This window comes from Spermophilus citellus (assembly GCF_964194105.1).
Source record: "Spermophilus citellus genome assembly, chromosome: 10".
NCBI lineage: Eukaryota > Metazoa > Chordata > Mammalia > Rodentia > Sciuridae > Spermophilus > Spermophilus citellus.
This window is the reverse complement of record NC_138197.1, coordinates 74905485-74927477: the sequence shown is the minus strand read 5'-3', so window position 1 is coordinate 74927477 and position 21993 is coordinate 74905485. Positions and strand designations below refer to the sequence as shown.

The following is a 21993-nucleotide window of genomic DNA, read 5'->3' as shown; positions in this document are numbered from 1 at the left end:
ACCTTGTTTTTTTCATTCTTTTTGTGGTTCTGAAGACTTGTGCATTTGTTAGGATTTTTTTTCTTTCTCATTTTTATGTGAGAGCATTTTTAGGGCACATCTTTCTTCTGGAAAAGTACCTTGGGTTATTATGTTATGAATAGTGAATATATTTCCAGTATATACATAGTTTAGTATCCCTGCTAGTTTTTTGGTGCTTATTAATATGTATTATTTCACAGCTTGAGGATTCCACTTTTTAAATCTCTCAAGAGTGGGGTTCCTCTATTATGGCTGGCAGTTGTATTCTATATAATCAATGTATATGGGATATACCTTCTGTTGTGGAATTTTAGACTGCAAAAGTCTATATTCTCTAAAAGGGTTAGATAGAAACTCCTGCTAGGTATAGTGTCCAAAATATTTCTGTAATTTCTTGTTGTTGATAGGAACACAATTCCATGAGTTGAACCTATGTCTCCCTTTAGCCATTCTTACTGAGGTCTTGCCATTGGTTTGGGGGTTTTGTTACCCTTATTCTTTGTGTTGAAGTATTGCTGAAGTTTGAACATGGTTGTGTTGTGCGTATAGCAAGAGGCACTGTATCTGGACTGGGTTGAAGTGTACCTCCTCAGCAGAGTGTGTACCATGTAAACTTATCATCAAATCACATCCCCAGTCCCATATAAAAGAGGGAGATAAACAATTGCAATGAACAATATATATGAACAATATATAGCATTAGAGCAAATACTGCTTGCCTATTATGACCTATACTAATAATCACAAAAACAGGAATGGCAGGTTCAGAAATTAATAGCAGGTAGAACAACAAATATTTTGGAACTATATAGAGCACTAATGTAAACAAGTTTTCAGCAACCTCCACAATATAAATAACAAAAACAACATGAATAGTGAGTCAGAAATTTAATAAACTAAATAGTTTGAAGAGATGGTAAAAATACAATTAGTTAAGAGAAAAGAAAATGGGGGTAGAGATTAGAATATGGAAAAGTTGAAATGAGAAAAAGCAAGAAAGGGAGCACCTACCTGAAAGTATAGAGAAGAAGAAAAAGTAAAATAGCAATAAAAAGTATATTTGTGTATAATTCAGAGAGTGAGAGAGAGAGGGAGAGAGAGAGAGAGAGAGGGAGAGAGAGAGAGAGAGAGAGAGAGAGAGAGAGAGAGAGAGAGAGAGAAGAGATTTTGACTATTGGAGACAAAAGAAAAGAACAAACTAAACCAAACCAAAGTAAAAGAAAAAGAAAAACAGAAAACTCACTAGCAAACAGGGAACAAAACAAAATAGCAAAAGGCTAACAAAAAGAAAAAGATGAAACTAAAAAAGAAATGAAAATGTATGTTTTTGCATTTGCATAAACCCAATCTGAAAATGCAATGATAATAACTAAAAAATTCTTAGTAAAAAGTGAAAGAACTGTGTACCCTGAGGTGGCCAAAATTATAGACACAAAGATATATTCACTATATATGCCATGCTGCTCTTTTTTTTTTTTTTCACGTTTTATTGGATTGTGCACCCTTTGGAGATGACAAGAGCTGGGGGTTACTTAACATTTCTTCGTTTTGTGTCCTGGGACCAAAGGTTGAAGTGGTCTGGGACCAAAGCTGGTTGAAATGGCTTTTAGCTTCCCTGCTCACCAGTGAAAGGTAAGATAGAATGGGAAGTATCATCTATTGAAACATTTTTTTTTTTCTAGAAAGACTAGATCCATGCACTCCCAGGGTAGGGTTGATACAGAGTTCTAAATGGGAAGTTCCTATGGTTGGGGTCTAGCTCTGATTGCAACTTTGAAAATTTGTTGGGTGATACCTATTTTGAAGAGATAATATCAACACATCTCTAAGGCCAGATAAATGCAGCTATCTGATGGGCACCTAAATTTTGCCCCCGCTCCAAGAATTCTATTTATTAGCAGTATAATCAGCTTTCTTGGGTATAGGTGATATAGCAGGTATTGTGCATTATGATAAAAGAGAATTTTACAACTTGTAACTCTTGAGTCATTTGTAAGTCCAGAAGAATAAATTTTCCAATTGATGTTTTATTTGGCATGGCCATGCTCAGAATTCTGATACATCTACAGGTAAAAAGAAAAATTAATGTCAATTTATAATACATACATAAGAGCACCAAATACATTTTTGGTGCTCTTATTCTGCATAAATTTCATCACTAGACATATTCAACAGGAAATGGTAAAACAGCTGTCCATCAGAAGTGAAACCTTATATCAGAATGTGTTAGGGAAGGATAGGATTAATTTGTGTCCAGTTACTATAAAAGTATGTTTTAACCTCAGTTTTAATAATTCTCTCTCATATGTTTTGGTTAATGAGTTAATACACAAAATGCAGTTTTTTTAAAAAATAGTTATAAAAACGGTAATGATGATAACAGTTTGGCTTTATTGTGCTTGAGAAAGATGAAACAAGTTGTCAAAACAAATAGAAATTTTGAAAAGTTAGTGACCATAAAATAAAAATCCTAAATCTGTCATTGGAAAATACTGTTTAGCCTTAAGTCAATTTTTAAAAAGTTATTTTTTGTTCTACATTCACAGAAAAAAAATCAAACAAAAATGTTATATTTGGGGGAAATTCAGTGAAATCTTTCTTCTTGTGCCATGATGATAAATTAACCCTAATTTTAGCTCTTCTCTGACTGATGTTGATTCAAGTTTATACAATTTTCTTGGGCAAAAATAGCTCCCAAGGGCCATCTCATATATCACGGAAGCCAAATTGAAATACACCTTCCTAGGGTCAGGAATTTGTTGGAAAAGCTGACAACTGTGTGAGCTCCATGAAAGAAGTAGTTGAAGGTTAAGGCAGAATTGAAAGAAGCCTGACTTAGCATTAAGGAGTCCCCCATCTTTGACTCAGGTCACAAGACCAGAAGAGTTCTATGAATTTTTTTTTTTTTTTTTTTTTTTTTTTTTTTTTTCTTCAGATGTTTAAAAACATTCTTACGAGTCACTGTCTGAGTCCTGACATAGGAAAATAGAGACCATTGTGATTATGCACAATAATGGAAAAAGTCTCATAAAAAATTACTTTAGTAAAGTCTCTAAATCAGTATGACTACAGTCCTCAACAAACAACAGCTGTAGAATTGGCAAGGAAAAAGAATTTGATTCCCAGAGTAACCACATTATATTATTCAAAATGTCCAGTTTAAAAAATTAAAAATTAATAAAAAGAGTGACAAGACTTGCACAAAAATAAGAAAGTATGGACTAGTCACTGGGGTTTGGCAGTAGGAAGATACAAGAAATAAATTGCCAGGAAAAGATCCTCATAAGGTGCAGACATTGGACAAACTAGATGGGGATTTCATATCCATTGTTATTAAAGAGCTGAATGTAACCATGGACAAATAAAAAAATCACAAGAATGTTGAATAAATAAAAATATCAACAAAGTGACAAAGAATATGACAGCAAGTTAAGTAGAAATTTAAATTTGCAAAGCATAATAGCTAAAATAAAGAATTTTTAAAAATATTTATTTTTAGTTGTAGTTGAACACAATGCCTTCATTTTATTATTTATTTATTTTTAATATTTCCTTTTTAGTTTTAGGTGGACACAATATCTTCATTTTATTTTTATATGGTGTTGAGGATTGAACCCAGGGTTCCGCATGTGCAAGGTGAGCACTCTACCGCTGAACCACAACCTCAGCCCTAAATTAAAGAATTTTAAAGGACTTCACCAGCAGATTTTAGTGCCCAAGAGTAGTGCCCAAGAGAAAGCAGGAAAAATCCTGAATATTGGAAAAATGATATTATATAGTTAGAGGAGATACAGAAAAAAAAAGATTAAAAGTATCTGAGTCTATAGTACTTACAGTGTATAAATATACATTTTGGGAAGCCAGAGGATGAAATGAAAGGATAACAGAATATTTGGAGTAATAATGGTTAAATTTCCCCAATTTGACAAAAGACATGGATTTACATATTCAAGAGGTTCAATAAACTTCAGTTAGGATAAACTAAAGAAACTACAAAGAGATACATTAAATTCTGATGTCTAGAGCAACCCAATTTCTGGTTTTCAATACAGCAGCACTTATATATAAATGTATTTTCTTATAATTTCACTTTGGAAAGGTTTAGATTGATTTCCAATTATTTCCTTTTTTTGACTTTTAGAATAATCATTTTCGGATAAATTTTGAATAAGATTATAAAATTTTCTTTCATTTATTTTTAATGTCTACAACTACCCTCTATGTATGTATGTATGTGTATATATATATATATATATATATATATATATATATATATATTATTTATGTATGGTAGTATAAGGTTATCATTTATCATTTAATTTAACATTTACAAGCTTTGTTCACATTTCTCATTTTCTCTTTTGTGTTTTTGCTCAAATATTATAATCTTATAGAATGTCTTATTTCATTTATTTCTGAAGCATTTGCTACAATATGAAATTCATAGACAAAATAATAATAGAATTATAATTTTGTGTTGGTATTATATATGTTGGATTAAATTAGCAATGACCAATTTGATGTTTTAATAAAATCTTTGTTGTCTCTATATATCTATAATATATATATATATATATATATATATATATATATGAAATAGCCTTATATATATGTACACACACACACACACACACACACACACACACACACACACATATATATATATATATATATATATATATATATATAGTTGTTATCTATAGGTAAAAAAAAAACATTGAAAATAGTTATTTAGAACAATATGTCATGAAAGAAAGATGGGAGGATGTACACTCCACACCACATTTACTAAAATTTAATGACACAGAGAAGTTTAGTATAGCCCTTGTGAAAGTATGACATGCAATTTCATAAAGTGTTTAACTTTTTCATAAATAATTAAAAATGGCAGGAAATGATAATTTTTATTAAAACATTGAATGTCAATGGTCTCAACTCTTCAATTAAAAGACAGACTGTCATATTGGATTAAAACAAGTCTCACTTATCAGGTGTTCATAATAAATTCACATCACAGGAAAAGGTAGCCATAGGTTGAAATTGGAGGAGTGGAAAAAGATATGCCATGAAATGGAAAATGAAAGCAAGCAGGAGTAACTAACATCATAGCTGTAAAATCAGACATCAAGACAAAGTTAGAAGAGACAAGAAAGGTCACTTTATATTGGTTAATAAAACCATCCAACAAGAAGCATATAACAATTGTAAATACTTCTGCCCAATATCTAATTACACAAAAGAAATAATACTTAAAGTCTCAGATATACTAAATACAATAGTATTAGGTAATGTCACTGTTTCTCTCAAATTAATATATAGGTTATTCAGACAAAAAACTATTAACAACACTATTAAAAAAAATGGATCTAATAGACATCTATAGACTATTTCATCCCACAACAAATGAATTCACATTTTCTTAGCTGTACGTGGAAACTTGTTCAAAATAGAAAATATTTTGGGGCACAAATCAAGTCTTATAAAATACAAAATGTAGAGGTAATACCTTTTACCTTATCCTATCATAATAAGGTGAAATCTTAAATTGATAACAAAATAAAAAACAAACCATTTTAAGGTGTGGAGATTGAATAATACCATTTGGATGAGGAATGGGTCATATTAGAAATTAAAATTAAAAAATACTAATTCAAAACCAATAGAAAAGAGGAAATAATTAAATCAGACTCCAAATTAGTAAAATATAAAATAAAAGTGAAGTTAATATCACCCGGATACCAAATCTAGATAAAAGTTTTAAAAAATACTGCATTAGATATGAGGTTCTATTTATATTCAGGCAATGGATTTCTTTACCATTAAATTTTATTTGAAAAAAAACATTTCTTTTTTAAAAAACATTTATTTATTTATTTTGCATTACAATTCTTAATACACCATTATATCATAATTTATCATATCTCTGATTATATATAAGGTATGTTGAAACTAAATTGAAAAACATTTCTTAATCAAGATCTTAAAGGATTGTTTTACCTGCTGATTTCTCAGGGTGTAAATAAAGGATTCAGCATTGGGGCAACAGAGGTATTGAGCACAGCTATTCCTTTGGCCAACACTTTTCCTTCTTTGGCTGAAGTTTTGACATATATAAAAATACAGCTTCCATAAAACATGGAGACAAAAATCATGTGTGAGGAGCAAGTGGAAAAGGCCTTTTTCCTTTGCTCAGCAGAGGGGATCCTCAAAGTTGTCTTAATGGTGTACACATAGTGAACTATCATTAATGTTAACATTGAAATGAGAGTTAATATTACCAGGAGAAATGCCAAGAGCTTTAGGAAGGATATGTCTGTGCAGGAGATCAGGAGCATACGAGAGGAGTCACAGGTGAAGTGGTCAATGATGTGGGAGTCACAGAAATCCAGTTGTAGTCCCATGACCACAGGTGGAAAGATGATGAGAAAGCCGGCCAGCCAAGAACCAAGGACAAGCAGGGTGCAGATCCTGCTGTTCATTTTTGTTGTGTAGTGCAGAGGCTTGCAGATAGCCATATAACAGTCATAGGACGTGGCAGTCAAAAGGAAAAATTCTATTGCACCAAGCAGTGCGAGGGAAAACATCTGGGCCACACAAGAATTGTAGGAAATGGTCTTATCTCCTGTTATGATGCTGGCCAGGTATCTAGGAATAGAAACTGTTATGAATGAGATTTCTAGGAAATAGAAATTCCTAAGGAAGAAATATATGGGTGTTTTTAGGTGCAAGTCTATCAGAGTGAGGGTGATAATGTTAAGTTTCCAGTAATGCTCAGTATGTAGATGAAAAATAGAAATAGAAAAATGAAAATATTTAGCTTTGGGTCTTCTGTTAATTCCAGAAGAATGAGCTCAGTTGCAGATGTTTGATCTTTCATTTTTTATTTTTCAATTCTTCCAAGTCTAAAAATGCAAATAAGGAACAATTCTTATTGTTAAGGTGGTTAGGATTACCTTTACATCACATCTCTTGAGTTAGGAAACATAAAAGGCATGTAAAAAAAAAAAACAATAAATTAACCATTAAGATATACTAATTTTAAAAAATACACATTAACCACAACAAAATAATCTATGTTTGTTACCTGCTTTGTACATTCCCAGCCATGTAATATAAAGTTAGTCTGTTGATAGGTTTAATAAGAGTGTCTGAATATGAAAATTATACTTTTTGAATATGCCCTATTTTCCTTTAAATATCTGACCATATGTGTGCAAAACAATTATAGAAAATTTTAAAACATAAAATACACATTTTTTTGTTAAAATAATATTCCAATGAGCACACATTCTGAATTTCTGAACATGGAACATTTTGAAGTATGTTTCTTAATTTTCCATGATACTCAGTGTCCTTCTTAACAGTATATAGGATTATTAACTTTACAAATAAACCAAGACCATGAAAATATTACTTATATAATTTGAAAAAAACAAACTCGAAATTTTCCAAAATATTAAAAATTTTAATAATTTTATAAATAAGCCAGGACCATGAAAATACTCCTTATATAATGCTAAAGAAACAAACTCAGAATTTTCCAAAGTATTAAAGTTTTTACTTTATGAATTGAAAAATAATTTATTACTGCAAAGATGAGTTTCTGAGGGCCAAAGTTAAGTATATATTATACAATTATTAGAAAGGAGAGAAAAATAAATGAAAAAATAAAAAAATGTATTTATAGTCATGTGAATGCTGTTGAACTGCTGAAACCCAAATGCTAAGTTGCTTTTATTTAAGTGATAATGTTTGATGCTTTACTTTCAGAGTTTTTCATATACTTCTCAACCTTCCTATATCTATTTTTTTGCATAATTATAAACATACAGCATATTGATGGAATTGGGGCTGATGGTCTTTGTTATATACAGGGAACATGCTTTCGGAATGATTCCATTAGAAAATCTATTGATAACATCAGAGAGGCCCTGATGGGATGGGGATATGGCCTCAAGTAGTGAGAGAAGATACTACAATGAGACCTAGACCAAGTAAGTATCCAAGAAGTTCTGCTCTTTATGTTCTGGGAGAGTTTGGGACCTGATTAGAAATCTTGTTTACTAGGCAGAAGCCCCAAGGGTAGTCTGAAGTATCCAATTCATGTTAAGTCTGAAAGTCTGGAACACAGGTAGCATTGCAAAATGGTCATTGAGTAAAAGTGTCCCTGTTACCTCATTATTTAAGAGTAGAACTATAAGCTTGAAATTGGAGATGGCAGTAGAAAAATGAATAGTTGGTTACAGGGCAGGATTTCACAGCCAGAGATCATGTGTTCTTTGAATTTGGAGAAACTTCTGAGAAAAAAAGGAAGGAAGGAAGGAAGAAAGGAAGGAAGGAAAGAGAGAGAAAAGAAAAAGCAGGAGGGAATGAGGGATGGACGTGAGAGAGGAAGTAAGAAAGAGCGAAATCATTAAACAAAGGGAACAAAATAAAGTGGATTTGGGGGATTTTTTTTTTTTTTTACTTTGGGGGCCAATACTTACAAAGAAATAGGAAAATAGAGGTGATAAAGATGTCAAATTTGCTTTTGAATTAAGTGAAACAGTTCCTAATCAGGAGAGGGCTCATGCTATGAATAAGAATCAAGGATCAATAGCTATGAAAAAGAGATGATGAATATTGTTGAGATGATTAATATTAAAGGACCATATCAAGTTGTATGATCCAAGATCAGGCATTTAGTATCTTGTTTCCCAAAATTTCTATAAAAAGAACAAAGTCCTGACCTTAGATGCTAGGAAACCTGAAATACATTTTACTTGGCTTTCAGGAAGCACTGTTTAATAAAAGATAGGTTATAATTTTTTATTACTTTTTTAACCTTTCAGTTGGAAAGCTTGGTTTTATAAATATTCTTTTTAAATAAACTAACTAGTTTTATCTGTTTTTTTTTTTTTTTTTTAATTTCCCCTCCTCTAAACAGACACAGGGGATTCTTGCTGGAGAGCAGAATTAAAATGTCTCTGGAGAGCATGGTACTGATGAGAGCACCCTAAACAAAAGCTGAGTAATTTTAACTAGGCTTATTTTAGAATTTTTTCCTCAATATTAAATAACAGAAAAATGTACAATGCCAGCAATAACAATAAAGAAATGACAGTCTTATGCTATTTTGGACTTTATATTGTCCATCTTGTCTTTTTTACAACCTGAAACAAATTGCTGACAAAGTAATATAATCCCACTTCTTGGGAACATGCTAAAAAGTAGAAAATAGAATGAGAAGAGACCTCAAGAATACTGTGTTAGGCAGCTTTTGATTGCTCTGACCAAAATACCTAACAAGAACAGTTAGTGGATAGGCTATTGACTTTGGATCACAGTTTTGTAAGTTTAGACCATAGTTGGCTCACTCCACTGCTCTGGCCTGAGATGAGATGCAGCATCATGACAGAAATGTGTGGTGAGGAAAAGCTGCTGACCTCATGGATACTAGGAAGCAGAGGGAGAGAGAGACAAGAGAGAGAGGGGGGAGAGAGAGAAAGATGGGGGTGGGGAGATGCATCCAGGCACTGGGGACAAAATATAAACTCCAAAGTAATGCCTCCAGTCACCTACCTCTTCCAACCACACTCCACCCACTTATATGCTAACCATCCTTTTAATCCATTCAAATTATAATGGTCTGTGTAGGTTACTACTCTCATTATCTAAGCATTTCAAATCTGAACATTTCTGCAGTGATTCATGCGAGACACCTCGTATGCAAACCATAAGAAATATTAACTGTGCCATTCAGATCTTTATTTGTTGATAGAAAGCATATGTATTTTAGGGAAGATAAAGTATGTATTTTAGGGAAGATAAAGTTAGAAGATAGGCATATTAGCAAGATAAAATGAAATCGAGACTATAATGTAAAAATAAAACTCATAAAATTGATATCTGAAAAAACTCCTCAAATACTTTTTCTTTCACATTAGTTTTTGTGCTGTTTTTATTGTCTATGTCTGATATTTCTATGAGATAATTTTGGGTCTGTTACATTGTTTCATTTACTGAATCCTTTAAGTACAGTATGTTTGTTGTGTATGCTGAATTTGATTTGTATTTTAATTCTTGGAATTGTGCTATATCTACCTAGATGTGCTATTGCAAATGAATCTTTAGAAATGGGGTAGAAATACTGGTGACTTAGGTTGATTGTCTATTTTAAGAGCATGTTTAATGAAGGGCATAATTTTTCTAACCAAAAAAAGAGTTTATTCCCCCTTTCTACTGATGAGATTCTGCAAGATTTTTCATATTTCCTTTGGTCTCATTTTTCCTGTTGAAATTTTTTAAAAAATTATTTTGTATTCATACATTACAGCTTTATATAATTATGTGGTTCATTTGAATATTCATAAATGAATAAAATGTTATTTTTTTTAGTCTCAATCCCCAATATTACCTCCTTTGCTCCCCATCTCCATATGGTCCTTCTTTTATTGGTTGTTCAAAACATTACAAAGCTCTTGACATATCATATTTCATACATTTGATTCAAGTGGGTTATCTGGTCTTATTATTGTACTGGGGTTTGCCATTCAAGTGAGAGAGAAAGAGAAGGAGAAAAAAGGGAGGAAAAAAATGAGAAATGTATTGCTGTAGTCTTCTGGGTCCTGGGGATGTCAAGAATACAATAGAAGACACAAAAAGGGGTATAGATCACTCATGGTCTCAGCAAATAATCTTGTCCCTTTTAAGATGTAATTCTTGTACCAGTTCTCACTGTCTTCAACAGGGAGTACAGATAGCATCTCCAGTGTAGATCTGCTCCATGTTATGGGGGTTTGTAGTTCTGTATTTAAAATCGCAAATTGCATATCTGTCTGATGGTGTGGTCGATAATATTTGAGATCTTTATGATATCTGCACCCCCTCCCAGCATTCAGAAAGGAAGGTCCCCATTTCCTCTGAGCAGGCCACTCCAGGTGTTCTTGTAGACTATTACTCAGACTCCCCCGAACATTGCAACTCTCTTATTTTTATAAAAATCCATTATTTTTTGTGGCTGAGTTGGAATACAGCTCTGCTCTCCTGTCTCCTTGTGGAGCTGCACAACTGTTGTTCCAATTCAAAAGCAGAGCAATCAATATGGTCTGGCCTCTACTCACCCACCACCTTATTCCATGATGGCATATGTTTTTACATGCAAAGCCCAAAGGAATTAATACCACAATCATAGAGGAAGAACAAATGGAAAAGGCATTTTTTTTTTCCTTTGCAGGACAGAGGAAATGTTCAGATGTCCAAGAATGAGTATGTAGGAAGGAATCAACAATTCTAAAATACTATGAGTGTGCTATTAAGAAAAATGTTAAGACCTTTAGTAATTTTGTGGCAGGCAAGCAATCAGCAAAAAAAGAAGAGTCATAGATGGAGTGCTCATTTGTGTTGAAGTCACAGAGATTGAATTGGAGGCCCCAGATCACTGAGAGAAACATAATGATAAAACTAGCTAACCATGAGCTGGTTACAAGATTGTTACAGACTTTGTTCCTCATAATAGAAGTTTCATACTGAGGTTTGCAGATAGCCACATAGTGATCATAGGGCATGACAGACAGAAGAAAAAATTTTATTCCTTGCCAAAGCATTAAATAAAACACTAAACAAAACAAATACAATACAATACAATACAATAAATTGCTAGGCAAGAATTTACGAAATGATTGTGTCCCCATAACAATGCTAATCAGAAATCTAGGAATGCAGACTATTATAAACAAAATTTCTATGAAAGAGAAATTCACCAGAAAAAAAAATGTATGGCAATTTTCAAATGAATATTTGGTAGTGTTAATATAATGATGATGATCATGTTTCCATTTAAACACAATAAAATGCAATAACTATGTTTTTAGCATAAAGAAGAAAATCACAGCTCATAATGCTGAGTAATCTCTAAGTCTCAGAATTAATAATTGATGTTTTATTTGACATGGCCATGCTCTGAATTTTGGTACATTTATTGGTAAAAAGAAAAGTGAATATCAACTAATGATACAATTTCAAACATATTTGTGGTGCTTTCATTCCTCATAAAGAACAAAGAAGAGAACACAGCCTACAGATCTTGCACAATACCAACTGTACCAAAGCATGCATTATGGGAAGCCAGAAGGCAATAGAAAGGCATAAAGTGAGTATTTGAGAAATAATTTTTTAAAATTTTCATATTTGGGGTATAACATGGATTTACATATCTAAGAAGCTCACTGAACTTAGTGAAATTGCAGTGAGACACCTTAAAATCCAATGTCTTAAGTCACCCCATTTCTCCTTTTTTTTAATACAGCATCACTTAGAAACAAATACATTTTATAGGATATCGTGGTACATGCCTGTGTTCCCAGCTACTCTGGGATCTACGCAAAATATTATAAATTTGAGACCAATTTGGTCAACTTACCAAGATCCTGTATCAAAAGAAAAAAATTTTCTTTGATGTTGAGAAATATTGTTCAATGATATTATCGATTTTAGAGCTTCCCTGGGTTCAATAACTAGAACTGCAAATAAAAAAAAAAAGGAAGGGAAGGAAAAATGGAAGAAAAGAAGGGAGGAAGAAGAAAGAAAGAAAGAAAGAAAGAAAGAAAGGAAGTAAGGAAGGAAGGAAGGAAGGAAGGAAGGAAGGAAGAAGAAAAGCTATATATTTCTTAATAATTTCACTTTGAAAAATTTATACTGATATTCACTTTTGGACTTGTGGAATAAATTTATTTAGATAAATTTTGATTGATTAAGAATATCAAATTTTGCTTCATTTTCTTCAACATAAATATCTTTTCTCAATATTTAATTTTCTATGTATCTTTATCATTAATGTATAGCACCTACACATAGTATACACATAACATTAACACTAATTATACCATTTAATATTTACATTCTTATTTACATTTCTGATATTCTCTTTTGCTCCTCTGCTTAAATATTATAACAAAACAAAAAGTCTCATATTGTTTCATTGCTTTGTAAATTTTGTCCTATAACTGGAACTCTAGACAAAATAATTATAAGTTTAGATTTTTTGTTGGTATTATGTAGATCATAATAAATTATCAATGATAAGTATGCTCTAATTTTAAGAAAAACTTTTGTGTAATATTACTTATATCTGGTTGTTATTTATAGGTCCAAATAGCATGTAAGAATGTACATTTAAGAGAACATATTATTAAAGAACATATAAAATTTAAATAATGTATATATTTTAAAAATTCAGGCATACAGTAAATAAAATTGTTTTTCAATAACCTAACAGAGCCCTTTGTGTCCTCGATTTTGGGAATATGGGATACGGCCACAGTGTTCAGCTTTTCAAAATCTTGGTAGGCAGTCAATAAACATAGTCACAATTTTAAACAAATTCTGTAAAAATAATCATATTTATCTGAAGTTAATCTAACAACTTTCCAAACCTCACATGTTATCAGATTCAAAGACAGAAAAAGCAGATTGAAATACACTTTGTCAAACTGTGGTTGAATTGCAAGTATTACCTTCTTATGAAGTTATGTTTGGGAAAAAACAACAAAAACATTGTATAAAAATGAATTCTGCATATGAATTTGCAAAAAAGTATATTGTACGCTTTACTATTATCAGTTGCATTACAAAATTTATATCTTAGCATTTTTGTGGACGGACATTTCCTTGTTCAACATTTAACAGCACATCTTTTCTCTATTCCCATATGCACTAAAGGAGCTGGACTTTCTGCATACCATATTGCTTCAGTCATATCTACATCAGTAGGTACAAAGCAAACTCACACTTACACAGAATCCCCAAAACAACTAGTAAAAAAGTAAAAGGACTTGTCAAGCAAATAGAAACAAAAACATAATTTTGGAAGGGCTCAAAAATTCACCTCTATGAGGCTTAAGAAGAAATTCCAGTGAATATATCAATTCTAAAGGAAATTGCTATCAATTTAGCAGAACACTTCTTGCAATCTCATGAAGTCAATATTTTGGCCAAGATATATGATGTTTTAAATATTCATACTCTCAGTATAAATGTGTTAATTTTCATTTGTTTTTCATTATGTATGTCATTGTTTTCATAAAGCCTTGTTAGAAAAACTCATTGTTTTTAAGGAGGAGAAAAAAATAACTAAAGCACTGAGAATTTCAATGAGTAGGAAGGCAATGTTCCTTTAGTAAATGAAATAAGTTCACATGTAGATGCATGGCTATACAAGAATATTGCAAAGTGGTTAATGATGAATATGGAACAAAATTTTCTTCTTACAGATTTAAAGCTATAACTAACAACCTCATAAAGAAAGGGGTTATACAAAAGAGAGAATATTTTAAACATTTCTAATCCCACACCTTCCAGTGTGTCAAAGATTTTATGTGTGTGTGAGAGAAAGACAGAGAGAGAGAGAACAAATATAAAGAATAACACAATATACACACTGAAAAACAATTTAAGGTATCATCAGTGTATTAGAATTTTGAGAATTGCAAGGATGATAGAATTCATAGGGGTTTAAAGTGCCACAAAAATATGACATCAGATCCAGCAAAACCAAAGACAAGACAGAGTCATTCCAAAAACAAACAAATAACACACACACACACACACACACACACACACACACACACACACACAAATCCTCTAAGATGAAATCCAGGCTCAGAACTAGCAAATTAAAAGAAAATAATGGATATGGGGCAACCATTAGTGTAGTTCATTTAAGATGTATCCTGCTGAGCATACTGGAACCTGCTATAAATATCAAAGTCATCCTTGCTATAACTTTGAAATTGGAGTCAAAGAGCACTAACCAACATGCACTACAACAATAAAGGATTTAATTCACAATGAAGACACAATGCATATACACTAAATGGAAGGAGACAATATGCATGATGTGAGAACCATTAGAGACAGGAAAATAGAAACATACTAGAATACATTAACTCAAAGAAGAGTTTCTTTTAGTACTCTGCTTATGCCCTCAGAAAAAATAATTTTCAGAGTGGCATGATGATATTTGCTAAGCTTTGGCTTGGTACTCAAAGGGAAAGTGATTCAATTGTCCTACCACTCAAATTCTGGTAATTTTGTTAAATGTCATTCTCATTTTTATGACATCAAAATATTCATGCTCAGAGGCTGGGGTTGTGGCTCAGTCACAGAGTGCTTGCCTTCCATGAATGAGGCACTGGGTTCAATCCTCAGCACCACATAAAAATAAATAAATAAAATAAAGGTAATGTGTCCATCAACAACTGAAAAAAAAATTTTAAAAAATAAACATTTATGCTCAAGAAACTTTCAGGGCATACGAATGTAAAATAATAACTATTCCAACTGAGATAGAAATGTAATGATGTTAAACACAACATTCAGGCAAAGGCAGTTGCTTAGTGAGTCCATGACCAAATACAACAGTGTTGATATAGCATTGCATGGGACATTGTATTTAATGTCCAGGCAATGGATGTACTTACCATTAAAATTTACTTGACAAACATTTCTTGACAAAGTTCTTAAAGGATTGTTTGACCTGCTGGTTCCTTAGGGAGTAAATAAAAGGATTTAACATTGGGGCAACAGAGGTATTGAGCACAGCTATGCCCTTGGTCAAGGCTTCCCCTTCTTTGGCTGAAGTTTTGACATACATGAAAATGCAGCTTCCATAAGAAATGGAGACAACAATCATGTGTGAGGAGCAAGTGGAAAAGGCCTTTTTCCTTTGCTCAGCAGAAGGGATCCTCAGAATTGTCTTAATGATGAACACATAGGACAGAATCACTAATGTTAAGGTGGTAATGAGAGTTAATATGGCCAGGATAAATGCCAAGAGCTCTAGGAGGGATGTGTCTGTGCAGGAGATCAGGAGCAAAGGAGAGGAGTCACAGGTGAAGTGGTCAATGATGTTGGAGTCACAGAAATCCAGCTGTAGTCCCATGATCACAGGTGGAAAGATGGTGAGAAAGCCAGCCAGCCAAGAACCAAGGACAAGCAGGGTGCAGACCCTGCTGTTCATTATTGTTGTGTAGTGCAGTGGCTTGCAGATAGCCACATAACGGTCATAGGACATAGTAGTCAAAAGGAAAAATTCTGTTGAGCCAAGCAGTATGAAGAAAAACACCTGAGCCACGCAAGAATTATAGGATATGGTCTTATCCCCTGTTGTGATGCTGACCAGGTATCTAGGAATAGTGACTGTGGTGAATGAGATTTCTAGGAAAGAGAAATTCCTAAGGAAGAAATACATGGGTGTTTTTAGGTGCAAGTCTACCAGAGTGAGGGTGATAATTGTTAAGTTTCCAGTAATGCTCAGTATGTAGGTGAAAAACAGAAATATAAAAATGAAAATATTGAGCTTTGGGTCATCTGTTAATCCTAGAAGAATGAACTCAGTTGCAGATGTATGATTTTTCATTTCTTTATTTTTGGGTCTAAAAATAAAAAAATAGGAAGGAAACAATTCTTTAATGAGTTTAGGACTACCTTTTCATCACATCTCCTGTGTGAGGAAACATAAAAGACCTATAAAGAAACAATAATTTAGCCACTAAGTTGTACCAAATTTTGGATGTATATATTAGACAAATACAAAAAAAAAAAAAAAAAAAAAACTTGTGTTATCTGCCTTATACATCACCAGTCATTTAATATGAAGTTATTCTCCTTCTAGGCTTAATATTTGCATCTGTATAAGAATTTTACACCTATCAAATATACTCCACTTTCTTTAGAAAATCTGATCATATGTGTGTAGAAATTTTAAAATGTAGAATATTTATTTATTGTAAAATTAGTATCCCTATTACCACAAGTACTTTTCTTCTGAAGATGAAACTTTTTGACTGTTCATAAATTCTTCAGTTTTTCAAGGTATCTAACATCATTCAAATGTACAAAGAATCATTTAATAAATAAATAAGCACCATCAAAACCAACACATTATCTAAAGAAACAAATTCATACTTTTACAAAGTATTAAATTTTTTTCTTTTGTTAATCAAAAAAATTATACCTGTATATATGATTTTCTGTGCACCAAAGTTGAGTTTTGTAGGTTATACAATGATTAGAAAAGAAAAAAATAAATGAAGCAAGCAATAAAAATGCACTTACATTGAGATAATATCACGTGGTAGCAGTTGGACTGCTGAAACCCAAGTTTTAGGTTGCTTTCTTTGTGTCACATTTGATGCTTTACTTTTAGAGTTTTTCATGCACTTCTCAACTTGTGTGTACCTGTGACTTTCTTACATAATGACAAACTTGTACAGCATATAAGTGGAATCTGAACACATGATCCTTGTTACATACATTGTACTTACTATTGAAATGACTCCAATAGAAAACCTATTTTTAACATCAGACAGACTCTGATGGAGGGGGCATAGCTTCAGGTACTGGTAGAAGTTGCTACAACCAGATGTAGGCAACGTATCCAAAAATCCCTGGAATTTATGATCTAGGAAAAGAGTTTATGACTTGATGAGAAACCTGTTGTCCTGGTAAGTGGCAGAAGCTCTGAGGGCACTCTCAAGCGGTTAATCATGGTAAAGTCTGTAAGACTGAAACTCAGGGAGCATTTCAAATGTTGCCTTGAATAAAAGGGTACCTGGTACCAATTATTTAACAGCAAAAAAATTGGACAGTTTAGAACTGCTAACAGGGTAGGATGTGTGAGCCAGAGCTAGAGATAATGCTTTCCTGCAGTGTGGCAAAGCTTCACAGAGTGAAAGAATGAAAGAAAAAAAGAAAGAAGTGGGAAATAAAAAAAGGAATAAGAAAAGAAAAAGAGAGAAAGAGAAATAGAAAGCAATAAAGTGAAAGAACAAAAGAAGGAGTAAAAAGTGCAAACTTTATCAGTTTATTATGAAAATACTTACAGAGAAGCAGGCAAGTAGGAGTTGATAAAGGTGCATATTTTGCTTGTGAGTTAAGTGAAGGTTAATTGATGAACTGGAGAGTGCTCATATCATGAATGAAAATCAAGAATCAATAGTTATGGAAAAGAGGTGAGCTGCACATAAAACAAAATTGTGGAGAAGATTAATAGTAAAGCCCAGTTCTATGATCCAAGATTAAGTTTTTGGTAGTCTCTTGTTTCCCAAAAATCTATATAAAGAACAAAGTCTTGACCTGAGATACAAGAAAACCTTCTAATATATTTTACCAGTTTCTTATCAATTTTTGTAAGAAAGATAGGTTGTAATTTTTTTTTACTTTGTTCACCTTCCAGTTAGAGAACTTGGTTGTATAAATATTCTTTCTTAAATAAGCCAACTACTTTTGTCTGCTTATTTTTCTCTTCCAAACAGACACAGGGGATTCTTATTGGAGAGCATAATTAAAATGTCTTTGGAGAGCATAGTACTGATGAGAGCACCCCAAAGAAAAGCTGAGTAATTTTAATTAGGGTTTGTAGAAATCATGTTTTTTCAACATTATATATCAGAGAAATACACAATACCAGCAACAACTGTGAGGACATGACAGTCTTGAATTAATTTGGACTTCCTGTTGTCAATCTCATTTTCTTTCAACCTGAAAGAAATGTCTACCAAAATATAATCCCACAGCATGGAAAATGTAAAAAAAAAAACTGAAAAGTGTAAGAGAAGAGGCCCCAGAATTAAATTTGCAACTCAAATATATTATTTGTTGATAAAAATATATCGAGTGTAAAAGTTCTTGCAATAGAGAGTAATTTGTCTCACTTTGTTATTAAGGGGACAAATTTCATTAAAATAGTAGGATATATTGGATTATTTCTACTGAAATTTTTCATACTAAAATAATATTTCCAATTTAGAAAATGTTAAAATTTTCAGCAATTTAATATTCTTTGTGGTACATTTTCCAAGGATTTGGAAGGCACACCTCAGAGTGTCTTTTAAATTACACACCATGGATAACTACAAATTGCTGGATCGGTGACTACAGATATTTGCTTATATATGCCCTGGTCAAGACAGTAGTGTAGTTAAGATTCTGTTGAATAATTTAAAAACATGGTCATTACAATATTCTATATTGGACAGTTGAAGCAAAGCTTACAAAAATTACAGGAAAATACACCAACAAATATTTCTTTCCCTTATCTCTCAAAAGAAAAAGTAGTTCTCATGTCTGCCTTAGATCACTTACTCTTGATTATTTTTTATTATTTTGGGTGCCAGCTCCTAGTGGGTTTAACTGTGTTGCCTTAAGGAAGATGTGTTTTGTCCTGGCAATCACTTAAATTGCTCTGTAGGCATGTTTTGGAGTCTTGAGTTTTTCTAGTTTTCCTTTTTAACAGAGTATGTTTATATCTTTAGAAACTCTTTCTTACTTTGAATATTGGAAACAATTTCTTTGCTCTTCATTATGCTGCTAAGAAAATCTGAGAGGGAGAAAAAAATTTCTTTGGGTTGAGAAGAGTGGTTTTCTGATCTTTCTGAGCAGGCAGTTAATATTTTTACTCCTCAAATAGTGATATTTATATTTTCTTCTCTGTCAGAGAAACACATTGGAATTACTTGAATTAATAGTTAAGTATCCTTAGTGGTGAGGTTCAAACATCATTTACTGAATCTTCTGTGTAATTAGCTTTGGCAAAGCAACTAAAATAGGCAGCAGCCAAAACACCTTCCTTGAGATGATAAGATAGTGATTAGGAACAAGTTACAGGGATGGTGCTCATCTTAATGGTGGTGGGGTGGGGTCGGGGGGACCAGCCCAAGTCTGATTCAACTGCCCATTATACTTTCTAAGAATATAATTATCTGTTAATAAAATAGTTTATTGAATCCAACATGATAAAATATTTGATAAAGTATCTGGTACATGTGAAAATTCTAATTGACAAATATTACTATGTATACAGAGATATTATAAAAACAATCATTTTGTTAATCAGAATTTACATTTGAAAACAGGAGAACATGTATAAGGTGGATATTATTTGTTCTATATGCAAACAATGCTTCTCCCTATTTGTGTTTGTAGACTTCCAGATTGTTTCTTCTAGTTTTTCATAAAATATAAAATAAGTTATTGTAAACTACAGTATCTCTGTTCTATAGAATATTTTCTGTGTACTTGGGTACCAAGTACATTTACTGTGTACTTGGATACCACTTTTCTTACCCCATTATCTCCCTCATTCCCTGTTCTAGTAATCATTATTATACAATCTGATCAACTTAATTTTTTAACATTCACATATGAGAAAGAATACATAATATTTGTCTATCTGCATGTAAATTATTTTATTTTGCATATTGTTCTCTAGTTATATACATCTTGTGGTACATGATATTATTACTTTTATAGCTGAATAAACTCTCTTGAATTCTAATTCAAATAATAGGCTATTAGTGCACAAGAAATACTAATGAGTTTTGTATGTTGGTTTTTTATCATTCAACTTTGCTGAATTAATTTTAGTTCCAATACCTTTTTAGTGGGGTTTTGTGGATTTTCTGTACATAAGAACATATTGCCCTACAAACAATTACAATATGATTTCCTCTTTACCAACTTAGATGCCTTTTATTTCTTTCTTTTGCCTGATCGTTCTTGCTAGAATAAAAGTGGTGAAATGAAATTCTTTTTCCAGATCTTAGAGAGAAAGCTTCCAGCTTTTCTCCATTCAGTGTGGTTGCAATTGTTGACTTATTATATATATATATTATGATCCAAGATCGGGCATTTAGTATCTTGTTTCCCAAAATTTCTATAAAAAGAACAAAGTCCTGACCTTAGATGCTAGGAAACCTGAAATACATTTTACTTGGCTTTCAGGAAGCACTGTTTAATAAAAGATAGGTTGTAATTTTTTTATTACTTTTTTTTACCTTTCAGTTGGAAAGCTTGGTTTTATAAATATTCTTTTTAAACAAACTAACTAGTTTTATCTGTTTCTTTCTTTTTTTTTTAATTTCCCCTCCTCTAAACAGACACAGGGGATTCTTGCTGGAGAGCAGAATTAAAATGTCTCTGGAGAGCATGGTACTGATGAGAGCACCCTAAACAAAAGCTGAGTAATTTTAACTAGGCTTATTTTAGAATTTTTTTTCCTCAATATTAAATAACAGAAAAATGTACAATGCCAGCAATAACAATAAAGAAATGACAGTCTTATGCTATTTTGGACTTTAAATTGTCCATCTTGTCTTTTTTACAACCTGAAACAAATTGCTGACAAAGTAATATAATCTTACTTCTTGGGAACATGCTAAAAAGTAGAAAATAGAATGAGAAGAGACCTCAAGAATACTGTGTTAGGCAGCTTTTGATTGCTCTGACCAAAATACCTAACAAGAACAGTTAGTGGATAGGCTATTGACTTTGGATCACAGTTTTGTAAGTTTAGACCATAGTTGGCTCACTCCACTGCTCTGGCCTGAGATGAGATGCAGCATCATGACAGAAATGTGTGGTGAGGAAAAGCTGCTGACCTCATGGATACTAGGAAGCAGAGGGAGAGAGAGACAAGAGAGAGAGGGGGGAGAGAGAGAAAGATGGGGGTGGGGAGATGCATCCAGGCACTGGGGACAAAATATAAACTCCAAAGTCATTCCTCCAGTCACCTACCTCCTCCAACCACACTCCACCCACTTATATGCTAACCATCCTTTTAATCCATTCAAATTATAATGGTCTGTGTAGGTTACTACTCTCATTATCTAAGCATTTCAAATCTGAACATTTCTGCAGTGATTCATGCGAGACACCTCGTATGCAAACCATAAGAAATATTAACTGTGCCATTCAGATCTTTATTTGTTGATAGAAATCATATGTATTTTAGGGAAGATAAAGTTATAAGATAGGCATATCAGCAAGATAAAATGAAATCGAGACTATAATGTAAAAATAAAACTCATAAAATTGATATCTGAAAAAACTCCTCAAATATTTTCCTGTACTCCATGTTTGTGTAAAAATATCAAAATACACTCAACTCTCATGCATTTCTAAAAAGAACAAATAAAAAAATAAAAAATACTTTTT

At 32.3% G+C, this 21993-nt stretch overlaps 1 protein-coding gene across 1 annotated transcript; it reads right to left on the bottom strand.

Moving 5' to 3' along the window:
* Window positions 1-15481: 15481 nt before the first annotated feature.
* Window positions 15482-16417, bottom strand: LOC308658846 (olfactory receptor 6C76-like; the record flags this gene model as incomplete). The annotated part of the gene is made up of 1 exon (XM_081311762.1): window positions 15482-16417. The coding sequence occupies one exon, from the start codon at window positions 16415-16417 to the stop codon at window positions 15482-15484; it is 936 nt and encodes a 311-aa protein (XP_081167888.1).
* Window positions 16418-21993: the final 5576 nt, after the last annotated feature.